At 39.5% G+C, this 14,222-nt stretch overlaps 1 protein-coding gene across 7 annotated transcripts in view; it reads right to left on the bottom strand.

Moving 5' to 3' along the window:
• Positions 1-14,222, bottom strand: part of CEP112 (centrosomal protein 112) — a 259,583-nt gene that overhangs the window by 183,348 nt on the left and 62,013 nt on the right. For all 7 annotated transcript variants that reach the window (XM_063293475.1, XM_063293478.1, XM_063293477.1 and 4 more), the window contains 2 exons: positions 10,289-10,443; positions 9,182-9,311 (listed from right to left, as the gene is read on the bottom strand). In XM_063293475.1, coding sequence (XP_063149545.1) covers positions 9,182-9,311; positions 10,289-10,443 — 285 coding nt within the window. The remainder of the gene's footprint in view (positions 1-9,181; positions 9,312-10,288; positions 10,444-14,222) is intronic.

Here is a 14,222-nt window from a genome sequence, read left to right on the forward strand (position 1 = left end):
AGCTGCTGGTATCCATTCACCTCCAGGGGAATAGTAGAATCTTTTAATGGCCATTGTAGATTTTGGTGCCACTTGCATAATATACTCACAGTGGGCTTTCCAAGATCCCCTACTTAAAGGAGTATACTTGTTCGATTCTGTTCTGCTTAATTAACCAGGCTTGCTGTGTTGGTTTCTTGGCAAAAACCAGGATTTTAGAATTCTAGTAGTTTATAACCAGTCTATTTTGAGTTACCTTGTCGTGGTGCTGGAGCTTGAGCACCTCAATGATGCCATGAGCTAAACCGTGAAGGGCCACCCAAGACGGGAAGGTCATGACAGAGAGGTCAGACTAAATGTGATCCCTGGGGAAGGTAATGGCAACCCACCCCAGTATTCTTGCCGTGAAAACTAAATGGATCAGTACAACCAGAGATACGTTGGTATACCATCGGAAGATGAGACCCCCAGGTCGGAAGATGGTCAAAATGCTACTGGGGAGGAACAGAGGATGAGTTCAACTAGCCCCAGACGTGATGACGCAGCTAGCTCAAAGCTGAAAGGACGGCTAGCGGCCGACGGTGCTGGTGGTGAACGGCGAATCCGATGTTCTAAGGATCAACACACCATTGGAACCTGGAATGTAAGATCTATGAGCCAGGGCAAATTGGATGTGGTTATTGGTGAGATGTCAAGATTAAAGATAGACATTCTGGGCGTCAGTGAACTGAAATGGACTGGAATGGGCCACTTCACATCAAATGACCACCAGATCTACTACTGTGGACAAGAGGACCACAGAAGAAATGGAGTAGCCTTCATAATTAATAGTAAAGTGGCTAAAGCAGTGCTCGGATACAATCCAAAAAACAACAGAATGATCTCAATTCGAATTCAGGGCAAGCCATCTAACATCACAGTGATCCAAATATATGCCTCAACCACAAATGCTGAAGAAGCTGAAGTAGAGCAGTTCTATGAGGATCTGCAGCACCTACTGGACAACACGCCTAAAAGAGATGTTATTTTCATCACAGGAGACTGGAATGCTAAGGTGGGCAGTCAAATGACACCTGGAATTACAGGTAAGTATGGCCTGGGAGAACAAAACGAAGCAGGACATAGGCTGATAGAATTTTGCCAAGACAATTCACTCTGCATAACAAACACTCTCTTCCAGCAACCTAAGAGACGGCTTTATACGTGGACTTCCCCAGATGGACAACACCGAAATCAGATTGACTACATCCTTTGCAGCCAAAGGTGGCGGACATCTGTACAGTCGGTAAAAACAAGACCTGGAGCTGACTGTAGTTCAGATCACGAACTTCTTCTTGCACAATTTAGGATCAGACTAAAGAGATTAGGGAAGACCCACAGATCAGCTAGATATGAGCTCACTAATATTCCTAAGGAATATGCAGTGGAGGTGAAGAATAGATTTCAGGGACTGGACTTAGTAGATAGGGTTCCGGAAGAACTCTGGACAGAAGTTCATAGCATTGTTCAGGAGGCGGCAACAAAATACATCCCAAAGAAAGAGAAAACCAAGAAGGCAAAATGGCTGTCTGCTGAGACACTAGAAGTAGCCCAAGAAAGAAGGAAAGCAAAAGGCAACAGTGATAGGGGGAGATATGCCCAATTAAATGCAAAATTCCAGAGGTTAGCCAGAAGAGATAAGGAATTATTTTTAAACAAGCAATGCGCGGAAGTGGAAGAAGACAATAGAATAGGAAGGACAAGAGACCTCTTCCAGAAAATTAGAGACATCGGAGGTAAATTCCAGGCAAAAATAGGTATGATCAAAAACAAAGACGGCAAGGACCGAACAGAAGAAGAGATCAAGAAAAGGTGGCAAGAATATACAGAAGACCTGTATAGGAAGGATAGCAATATCGGGGATAGCTTTGATGGTGTGGTCAGTGAGCTAGAGCCAGACATCCTGAAGAGTGAGGTTGAGTGGGCCTTAAGAAGCATTGCTAATAACAAGGCAGCAGGAGACGACGGCATCCCAGCTGAACTGTTCAAAATCTTGCGAGATGATGCTGTCAAGGTAATGCATGCTATATGCCAGCAAATTTGGAAAACACAAGAATGGCCATCCGATTGGAAAAAATCAACTTATATCCCCATACCAAAAAAGGGGAACACTAAAGAATGTTCAAACTATCGAACAGTGGCACTCATTTCACATGCCAGTAAGGTAATGCTCAAGATCCTGCAAGGTAGACTTCAGCAGTTCATGGAGCGAGAATTGCCAGATGTACAAGCTGGGTTTAGAAAGGGCAGAGGAACTAGAGACCAAATTGTCAATATCCGCTGGATAATGGAAAAAGCCAGGGAGTTTCAGAAAAACATCTATTTCTGTTTTATTGACTATTCTAAAGCCTTTGACTGTGTGGACCATAACAAATTGCGGCAAGTTCTTAGTGGTATGGGGATACCAAGTCATCTTGTATGCCTCCTGAAGAATCTGTATAACGACCAAGTAGCAACAGTAAGAACAGACCACAGAACAACGGACTGGTTTAAGATTGGGAAAGGAGTACGGCAGGGCTGTATACTGTCACCCTACCTATTCAACTTGTATGCAGAACACATCATGCGACATGCTGGCATGAGGAATCCAAGGCTGGAGTTAACATCTCTGGAAGAAACATTAACAATCTCAGATATGCAGATGATACCACTTTGATGGCTGAAAGTGAAGAGGAACTGAGGAGCCTTATGATGAAGGTGAAAGAAGAAAGTGCAAAAGCTGTTTTGTTGTTTATTCGTTTAGTCGCTTCCGACTCTTCGTGACTTCATGGACCAGCCCACGCCAGAGCTTCCTGTCGGTTGTCAACACCCCCAGCTCCCCCAGGGACGAGTCCGTCACCTCTAGAATATCATCCATCCATCTTGCCCTTGGTCGACCCCTCTTCCTTTGGCCTTCCACTCTCCCTAGCATCAGCATCTTCTCCAGGGTGTCCTGTCTTCTCATTATGTGGCCAAAGTATTTCAGTTTTGCCTTTAATATCATTCCCTCAAGTGAGCAGTCTGGCTTTATTTCCTGGAGGATGGACTGGTTTGATCTTCTTGCAGTCCAAGGCACTCTCAGAATTTTCCTCCAACACCACAGTTCAAAAGCATCGATCTTCCTTCGCTCAGCCTTCCTTATGGTCCAGCTCTCGCAGCCCATATGTTACTACAGGGAACACCATTGCTTTAACTATGCGGGCCTTTGTTGTCAGTGTGATGTCTCTGCTCTTAACTATTTTATCGAGATTTGTCATTGCTCTTCTCCCAAGGATGTGCAAAAGCTGGCTTGCAGCTAAACCTAAAAAAAAAACCAAGATTATGGCAACCAGCTTGATTGATAACTGGCAAATAGAGGGAGAAAATGTAGAAGCAGTGAAAAACTTTGTATTCCTAGGTGCAAAGATTACTGCAGATGCTGACTGCAGTCAGGAAATCAGAAGACGCTTAATCCTTGGGAGAAGAGCAATGACAAATCGCGATAAAATAGTTAAGAGCAGAGACATCACACTGACAACAAAGGTCCGCATAGTTAAAGCAATGGTGTTTCCCATAGTAACATATGGCTGCGAGAGCTGGACCATAAGGAAGGCTGAGAGAAGGAAGATAGATGTTTTGGAACTGTGGTGTTGGAGGAAAATTCTGAGAGTGCCTTGGACTGCAAGAAGATCAAACCAGTCCATCCTCCAGGAAATTAAGCCAGACTGCTCACTTGAGGGAACGATATTAAAGGCCAAACTGAAATACTTTGGCCACATAATGAGAAGACAGGACAGCCTGGAGAAGATGTTGATGCTAGGGAGAGTGGAAGGCAAAAGGAAGAGGGGCCGACCAAGGGCAAGGTGGATGGATGATATTCTAGAGGTGACGGACTTGTCCCTGGGGGAGCTGGGGGTGTTGACCGACAGGAAGCTCTGGTGTGGGCTGGTCCATGAAGTCATGAACAGTCGGAAGCAACTAAAGGAATAAACAACAAAGTGAACAATGGCTCTCACCACACATCTGAGCTCAATTGGTGTGGAAGAGATAAGTGTAGCATCATCTACATAAAGTATTATCGGCACCTTGTGACCTGCAATATTTGGTGTGTGAAAGTCTGAGGGATCCAAGAGACCTTCCTACCATTTATGTAAAAATTAAACAAGGTAGGGGTCAAAATGCAGCTCTGTCACACCTCTTTCTCTATATGTATGGTGTTAGAAAGCATTCCTTGCGCATTACATCTCACTTTGCGATGAGTGTCTAAATACAGCTCCTGGATATTAACCTTTTGCAGCTTCTCCCATAGTAATGTCCACAATATGGAATCAAATGCTGGTTTAAAGTCCAGAAAAGCTACATATGTAGAATGGAGTCTTCAGTTTCTGATGTGCTTCTCAATTGGGTGATGTAGCACAAGGATATGGTCCGCTATGATTGCCCAGTTTGAAACCCTGCTTGTTCTTCTTGAAGCAGGCCTTTCAATTCAGTGCATTCAGATATTTTCTAGTGTAGCTGTTTTGCATACAATTTGCTTGACACGCTCAAAAGGCTGAGGGGTCTATAGTTAGCTGGATTCCCTTCATTGCCTTTCTGTTTGGGAGTATTATCACCAGTTCCCAATCTTTAGGGATACATCTGGTGAAATCAATATGCATGAAGAGTGAGGCAAGAAAAGGAGCCCACCATATGCAGTTCCATTTGAGCAGTTATGGGAGAACGCAATCGCTACCAGAGTGACTTATGTTCTGATATTTATACTCTTCTGAAGTATATATTCCAACTACTGATGCAGAAGAAGAGGAAACTGAAGGGCTTTATGGCCAAGTTCAATCTGAAATTGACAGAACATATACAGGTAGTCCTCACTTAACAACCATTCGTTTAGTGATGGTTCAGACTTACAACAGTGTTGAAAAACACGACTTAAGACCAGTTCTCACACTTACAATCATTGCAGCATCCCCATGGTCATGTGATCACAATTTGGGCACTTGGCAACCAGTTCGCATTTATGACCGTCACAGTGTCCTGTGGTAACATGATTGTCATTTTCGACCTTCCCAGCCAGCTTCTGGCAAGCAAAATCAATGGGGAACCACATGATTTGCTTAGTGACCACATAGTTCACTTAACCGCCTCAGTGATTTGCTTAACGACTGCTGCAAAAAAGGTCGTAAAATCAGGTTGGATTCACTTAATGACCTCTTCGCTTAGCAACCAAAATTCTGGTCCCAATTGTGGCTGTTATGCAAGGACTACCTGTAGCAAGATGTGCTGCTTGTGATTGCAGAGTGAAATGCCAAAGTTGGATACAGTAAGGAGAAAAAAAATAGTTTGTATGGCCTAGGAAACAGAAATGAAGCAGGAGAATGATTTACCAGTTTCTGCCATTGCAATGATTTCTTCATTGCTATCACATTCTTCAAACAACCAAAATAACACCTATATACATGGATATCACCAGATGTAACACAAAGAAATCAAACTGATTATATGTTATTGATAAAAGGACATCATAACTGAAGAGCTCAGTTATAACACCAAGGACACCACTAGGGGCTGATTGTGGAAGAGTTCAAAAACTGCTTATGTGTAAGTTCTAAATTATGATAAAACATGAGAACATAGCCAAATAATTCCCACAATCCTGAGCAGGAAGGACCTTAAAGAATTTCTGAGAACTGCTAGAAGAGACAAAGAACAGTATTGCAAAGATATCTGTAAAGACACCGAAGATAAAAACAGACTTGAAAAAACAAGAAAAGTTTTCCAAAAGATCTGTGAACTCAGAAGAGGTTCCAACCTCAAATTAGTATAGTAAAGGATATCAACATAGAGTAAACTGATTTAAAGTAAAGAACAGATAGTGACTGATTCAAAGAAAATCAAATAGACATGGAAAAAGCATACTGAAATTTTGTACAGTAAGGATATCAACATCTAAGGTACCTTAGAAGATATTCCCTACATACAAGAACAAGAAAAATGAAGTCTGATTAGCACTTGTCATTACCAAGCTATGGGAATTGATGGAATGTATACAGAACTTTGGCAAGCAACTTAAAAATCAGTAAAGATTCTAATAAACTATGCCCCCCAATCTGGAAAACACAGTGGCCAACAGGTATGAAGTGGTCAATCTACATGCCAATACAAAAAAAAGGAGACTTAACAGTGTGTGCAAACCATCATACAATAACCTTAATTTCACTTGCTAGCAAAATAATGCTTAGGAACATCCAATGCAGATTAGAGCTCTACGTAGAAAGAAAAGGCCAGACATTCAAGCTGGCTTTAGAAAAGGCCAAGGAATACAATTTTTTATTGCTGATGCACACTGGATAACTGAAAAAGCCAAAGAATATCAAAAAGAGATCATTGACTATATAAAGAGTTTTGATTGTGTCAATCATGTCAAACTGTGGTATGTTTTAGGAAAATCAGAATCCTGAAACATGTTATTGTCCTCATGGAAAATCTATATACAGGATAAGAACCCAAGGTCCAGATGGAATATTGTGAAATATACTGGCTTCAGGGAGTCAAGGTAATGAGACAAGGCTGTATACTCACCATTTAATCAACCTATACAGTGTATATATTGATTGAAAAAAGATTAATGCAGTTTTAAAATAGGAGAAAGTGCATCAATAACTTGCCCAATGCTGATGACACTATTCTGATAGCTGTAAATGCAAATGATCTGCAAATTCTAGTACTTAAAATCAAGGAGCCAATGAAAAGAATGGGATTAAGATTAAATATAAAGAAGACCAAACTAATGACAACAGGTACAGCAACCAGCCTTAGAACTGTCAATGAAGACACTGAAGTGGTAGATAGCTTCTGGCTTTTAGAATTGATGATCAACAATAAAGGAACCAGCAGTCAAGAAATAAACCACAGACTAATACTTAGATAGCAAGCAAGGTCCTGGAAAAAAATATTCAGATACTGTGATGGGTCTAAACATATAAAGGGTTAGAACCATGCAGACAATGGCTTTCCTTATGATACTCTACGGATGCAAAGTTGGGTTTTAAAGAAGCAAGATAAAAGAAGTATTGGTGCTTCTGAATTTTGTTGCTGGAGAAAACTCTTTGAGAATAACATTGATAGGCAGAAAAACAAACAAATGGATCATAGAACATATCAATCCAGAATTCTCAATCATGGCACAAATGACCAAGCTCAAATTATCATATTTTGGACACATTATGTGAAGACCCAGCTCACTTGAGAAGTCCATAATGTTGGAAAAATGAAAAGAAAGATAAGTAGAGGATGACCAACAGCAAGGTACAGTTGTAATCGAAATTATTCAACCCCTATTGCAAATCAGGTTGTCAAAATGTACAGACTTTCAGCTGTTTGCAATGAACAAATCAAACAAAAGCAGTTGAAATAGCTCAACACAACGAATGCTTCAAGTGGTGTCCCCAAAGTCAACTGAAAATGCAACTTATAATGACTTCTCCAGTCTCAAAAGTATTTAACCCCTTCATGGCAAGCATCCTCGGTACTTAGTAGAGCACCTTTTTGCTGCTATGACCTGCAGCAAACAAGATGCACAGCCAGACACCAGTTTCTGGCAGTGTTCCTGAGGAATCTGAGCCCATTCCTTATGAGCAATGGCCTCCAGTTCAGTAATATTCTTGGGTTTGCGTGCTGCAACCGCCTTCTTCAAATCCCATCAGAGATTTTCTATGGGGTTCAAATCAGGTGACTGTGATGGCCACTGTAGAATCTTCCAGGACTTCTTCTGCATCCAAGCCTTAGTGGAATTTGAGGTATGCTTGGGATCATAGTCCTGTTGGAAGGTCCAATGACGCCCAAGCATCAGCTTCCTTACAGATGGCATGACCTTTTCTCTTAGGATTTCCTGATACTTCAATGAATCCATCTTGCCATCCACATGCTGCAGGTTTCCAGTGCCAGAGGATGCAAAGCAGCCCCAGAGCATCACCGAGCCACCACCATGCTTAACTGTAGGCAGAGTGTTCTTTTCAGCATATGCTTCGTTCTTCTTCCTCCAGACATACCGCTGATCCATCGGGCCGAAAAGTTCCAGTTTTGTTTCATCGCTCCACAGAACAGAATCCCAAAACCTCTGTGGCTTATTGATACGATTTTGAACATATTGGAGCTGACTTTTCTTGTGCTTTTGGGTCAGTAGTGGTGTACGTCTTGGGGTTCTGGCATGGAAACCTTCTGTGTTTAGTACGCACCTTACTGTGCTCACTGAAACCTCAGTTGCCACCAAGTCTTGCTGCAGGTCTTTTGCAGTCACTTGAGGGTTTCTCTCAACTTGCCTTCTCAGAAATCTGGTTGCAGCCATTGACAGCTTCCTTTTTCTGCCCCGTCCAGGCAGTGTCATCACTGTTCCTTTGCCTCTGAACTTGCAAACTATGCTTCCAACGGTGTCTCTAGGAACTTTCAGTGCCTTCGCTATCTTTTTGTATCCTGTTCCTTGTTTGTGAAGGGCGATGATCTCTTCTCTTAGCTTTTTGGACCATTCTTTTGACTTAGCCATACTGTATTTCTAACATGCAGTCAAATGGATTCTATTCAGGGGGTTGAATAACTCTGAGACTGGAGAAGTCATTATAAGTCACATTTGCAGTTGAATTTGGGGACACCACTTGAATATTCGTTGTGTTGAGCTATTTCAACTGCTTTTGATTTGATCATTGCAAACAGCTGAAAGTCTGTACATTTTGACAATCAACCTGATTTGTAATGGGGGTTGAATAATTTTGATTACAACTGTAGATGGTTGATTACAATGAATATATACAACAATGATGCAAGATTGAAAGACTTAAAGAATAGGCTTAGGATATGTTATCTTGGACAAAGTCTATTTAGGTGGTTGGTAAGAATTGGCACTGATATGATGGCACTTAATCAATCCATTCAAAAATATTTTGAATAAATAATATTCCTAAAATATGTATCAATGGCAATTATAGTGAATAGTTATAGTAATACTTGATAAATCAAATTACAAGGCTTGAGTTTAAGCATTAAAAACATGCTTCCATATGATGATAAGTCTCAGATGAGTAAGTCCAGTCATATTTACAAAAGCATATGCAGGATTTAAGGTTCAGAAATTAACACTGACAATTTTTTGCTTTATATATCCAGTATTGTTGATAAGTAAACCTATCCATCCACATTTATGACAGTATACATCTACCTTCACTGCAGAAAGAGCTTGCTCCTTCTTCATCAAATTTAGGTCAACATCATACTTGTTTTGTAACTGTTTAATGTTCTGTTCATATTCTTCCATCATGCGCCCTCTTTCCTTTTGAAGTGAGTTTTGCCTAAAAATATTTGATGACAAAGTTAGTGCAGGCAAGTCATGGAATACCATTTTGAACAAACTCACATTTATCTTTACACTTCACATATTTCACAGGCAAGTCATGGAATACCATTTTGAACAAACTCACATTTATCTTTACACTTCACATATTTCACACTTAATATAACAATCTTATTAAAATTTGAATTGATTTTATACAACTATAACTGGTGACGGCGACCATATTCCAATATCAATAGCTGCATATGTCTCCTATGTATAGTCAAAAGTTATAGGTAAGTCAAGTCAGTTGGAAATAAGTCACTTACCAATGACAAATCTTATTTTAGAAGTAAATCAGTACCATAATAAAAAGTATACAAAAAATATACTATGCATAATGATGTGCATAGGATATTCAGTTCAAATCTTGTTTATGCAGCCATGATCTAGATGGTATCACAGAACTGCTGGAGAAAGGTTTCTCTTCTGCTGTACCAAAAACAAATAATTTAAATTACATTATCATGGCCTATTTAGTACAGATTCATTTGATTTCTTTGTGAAATAAAACTTTCCTAATCATTGATTACTTCTGATGCTATAAGTCTCTTCATTTTTTCCCCAGTAGACCAACACAGGAAATCTCCTGGAAGTTGTAGCTTTTCCACTGTCATCACTAATTTCAAGATTAAAAAATAGTGGAATCAGAAGACCTGATTTTGCTCAGCACTTACAATGTTTAATTCACACTGATTCATCTTGTCGAAGTGTACACAACAGATGAGGTCACTATTTTACAGTAATAAACTATATAGGTAAGTAAATAAAGCCAGACCTTCATGAAATCAAACTGCAGATTTTATTAATCATTTTTCAGATAGTGCTAGTATTAATTCTACTATACCTCCACAATTACTCAATACCAACACTTTATAAATTGTGATAAAAAATATACCATACACCCATAATTGAAAGAAAAAAATAATTAACTACCTTGCCTTGATTTCTTCAAGTTCCCCACATACAGCCTGGTAAGACTGTTCCAGATTGTTTTTCTCTTGAGATAATTTCTGACGCTGCAAATTACTTGTTTCAGCTTCCACTGTCAACTGATAGACCCGGGCCTCTAGCTCTTTGACCATCTGGTTCTAAATAACACGAAGAACTATATTAGAAATACATGCATGCATGTATCTGGTGCTATTCAGTACATTATCTACAGATGACTCAGAAAATACTGAAACTTAGAAATCTCAAAACACGAAAGCAGTTTTTATTGGTTAAGAAATAGAATTAGCAAGTACAGAATTCCTATTTCAACTATCAAGCCAAGTGACATTTATGTTCAAACATATGCAACATCAAGAGGGCACCTTAGATTCTAGATGCTACAGTTCATTGAGGATGAATCATATTCCAGGTCTATTTTTTATTATTATTTATTTTATATCCCTCCTTTATTATTTTTATAAATAACTCAAGGTGGCAAACATACCAAATACTCCTTCCTCCTCCTATTTTCCCCACAACAACAACCCTGTGAGGTGAGTTGGGCTAAGAGAGAGTGACTGGCCAAGGTCACCCAGCCCAAGGTGGGACCAGAACTCTCAGTCTCCCAGTTTCTAGCCCATTGCCTCAACCACTAGACCCAAATAACTTTTAATACATACTTAAAGTAAATACATTTGGCAGTTATTGCATCAGCCTTATACATTTCAAAATGTATGATAGACTTCAAAATAATGAATATTCTTCCACTTAAACATAGTTTTTCTCCTCAGTGCTTGGCATTTAAAAAACTAGTAAAATGACATACAAAGTAAGAAATAAAGAAAGAAACTCAGACCAGTACTACATCTATAATACCTAGTAGAGATGGTTGGCTAATAGGGATCTGCTGAGCTTTAGATATGAATCTAAAAACTAGTGGAGTGGGCATACATTTGGTACCTGTCAGTACCACTTTAAAGAAGCTGTTTTTTCCTGGACTCAGACAGCAGCTGTACCACCTCAGTTAAGATGATGCTGACAGGGTAAAATAGAATACATAAAATGCTTCAGAATGGGTCTGGGTATGCTCTTAACACCACCTTAATTCAAATACATATTTGGGAGGGATCACATGGCTACCATGAAAGACCAGGAAAAGATATAACTTCTTTAAGAATGTGCTAGGAAGCACAGCATACTGTCCATCACTCCTTTTGAAATACATGTTTGACTTCAGATCTGAAGCATATCACATCCCCATTTGCTAGCAAAAGCAAGGCATTAATGCCAGGACAGGCCAAGATCACAAACAACTATTTTTGAATCTACCTCTAAAAAGCATGTTCTCTAGCTGAATATCCCCCAGATCAATTGCTGAAGTTCATGGCTTGAAGTAAGAAACCAAAAACTAAAATGTAGCAGACAGAAAGTACTTCATTGGCCAAGTAAGTATTCACATCCTCTTGGGAAATTATTAGTTGACATGATGGGAGGGCTCAAGGATTCCACTGAATTATAACAATGGGAAACTTGAGCTTCTGGTATGGTCATGCTTACTGGAAAGGTCAAAAGAGGAGAATTAAAGCTTAGGCAAATTCAGCTGTCTGTTTTTTCACCTAATTGATTATGCAATACCTGTAAAGGTGTAGACCACAACAAATTGGGATAGCCTTTAGAAACACAGATGTACCAGGCAACCTCATCTGCTTACAGATAACAGAAAAGCTGTATGGTTCAACAGTGGAAAAGGAATGTGTATCTCTCACTTTATTTAACTTACTTGCAAACTATACCATGAGAAACGCTGGACTACAGAAAATAAACAGAAATCAGAATTAAAATTGTTAAGAGAAAACCTCAGCTATCCTGATTATATCATTTTAATAGTTGCAATCAAGGAAAATTTAGGTAATCTCTTCTTGACAATGAAAGAAGAGAATGCAAAAGCCAACCTGCTGCTCAATATTTTAAAAAACTAAGATATGTCAATAGGCAATGCCAATCCAATGCAACTAGGCTCAAAACTCACATGGATGGTGACTAAAACCATGAAATAAAGAAATGTCTGCTACTTGGGAGAGACGATGGCAAATCCAGACAAAATATTAAAGTGCAGAGACATCATAACAAAGGTACATATTGTCAAGGTTATAGTTTTCCCAATTATAACTTACAGTTGTGAAAACTGGATCATCAGAAAGGCTGAACAAAGAAAAGTGATGCCTTTGAATTGTGGAGCTCGAGAAAGTTGTTGAAAAGACCCTGGACCCCAAGAAGAATAAATAATTCAATACTAGATGAAGTAAAACTAGACTACTCACTGGAAGCACTAATAACAAATCTAAAGCTTAAATATTTTGGAAACTTAATGCAAAAACAAGAGTCAGTGGAGGAGGCCTTGATCTTTCAAAAAATCAAAGACAAGGCAATTGAAAAAGAGGCAACAGACAGGAAAATGGTTATATATGATCACTGATGATCATAAGCTTACAAAACCCAAAGAGGCAGCTCCTGACAGACAATTCTGGTGAAATGATACTCATCAGATCATAAAGGGTTGTCACTGAATGACAACAATCAGGTTAAATATACAATTCAACAGCTAACAAGGAATGTTGATCTTGAACTGAAGGGAAAATGTGAAACCACGTATTTGGCTATTGACAAACATGCCAAATACGCAACAGATTTCTAACACAAGTTACCAAAGATGTGGTTTTTAATTAAGGCCATGCTTATTGGCAGCAGACAACCTACACATTTTGGGACAAATACATATGTTTAGGGTTTGGGGATTCCTTTTCCCTTCTTACAGTAGCTTGCATTGGCAGACAAACGAGAGCTATAGTTCAATCTTCCATGAACATAAAAACCCAGATGCTGGATTTCTCTCCCAAGCTGTTAAAGAAAGACATTACATACAGAAAACATACTGGAATGTCACAGCCCATGTCTGATAAAGGTTAACAAGGTAATATTGAAATGTTAATTTACTGTAAGAAAATGTGTATGATGAGCTTCTATGGGAGAAAAAGGAGCACTAGCAACAGGGAAAAGTATTCCTTTTTGTTGTTTATTCATTCAGTCACTTCCGACTCTTCGTGACTTCATGGACCAGCCCACGTCAGAGCTTCCTGTCTACTAAGTGAAAATCTGGCTCAAATAAACTTAACTTGAAGAAGCTGGCTGACTATATAACTTAAAGTATGCATGTTGCACTTTTTCTAACAATGTACCAACACATTGGAATGCTGCTTGTTATTTACTGGGGGTCAATAATTTTGTGAACTTGGTGGCTAGTAGTGGAGTTTTAATTTCTTCAACTGCTAACTGCCAAAGTGCTAGTAGTAGACAGAAGTCAAGAACAGTTTTTTAAAATTCTCCTTCAACTTTAGTTACTTTATTCCAAGGAAATATTCAAAATGATGAATTGGAGAGGGGGTGATACTTTGAGTTGTGTGTAGAAAACCACTTACTTGGGAATGTGAGAAATGTGGTAAATGTGTGCCGCCCAGGTCACTCTACACTTCCCAGCCAGTCAGAACTCACCAGCTTCCCCACACTACCTGCCCTAACTCTATCCGATCCTTCCCAGTCTTCCTCCAATCATGTTGCATGCATTCATTCAAAAAAGAAGGGGGGGGAAGGGGGGGGAGAAGCTGTACTGATTTTTAGGGGAAGAAACAATAACACTGATAGCTCCCTCTAGCAATAAGGCGGTACCTTTTTCCTTTTCAAATAGGAAAAATAAGATTCCTCCTGTTTGTTCTGAGGGAAGAAAAAACCAAGAAATAGTTTTTCTTCTTCTGGCAGCCTGAGACTAAAATCAGATGCAGGCAATAAGAAACTAAATAGCAGTATCTACTATGTTGTGTTCTCTCTACTAAATAGAGGGGAGGAGTACACTTATATGTGGGGGTGGGGGGTAGGGGGATAT

Source organism: Candoia aspera, chromosome 2 (assembly GCF_035149785.1).
Source record: "Candoia aspera isolate rCanAsp1 chromosome 2, rCanAsp1.hap2, whole genome shotgun sequence".
Taxonomy (NCBI): Eukaryota; Metazoa; Chordata; class Lepidosauria; order Squamata; family Boidae; genus Candoia; species Candoia aspera.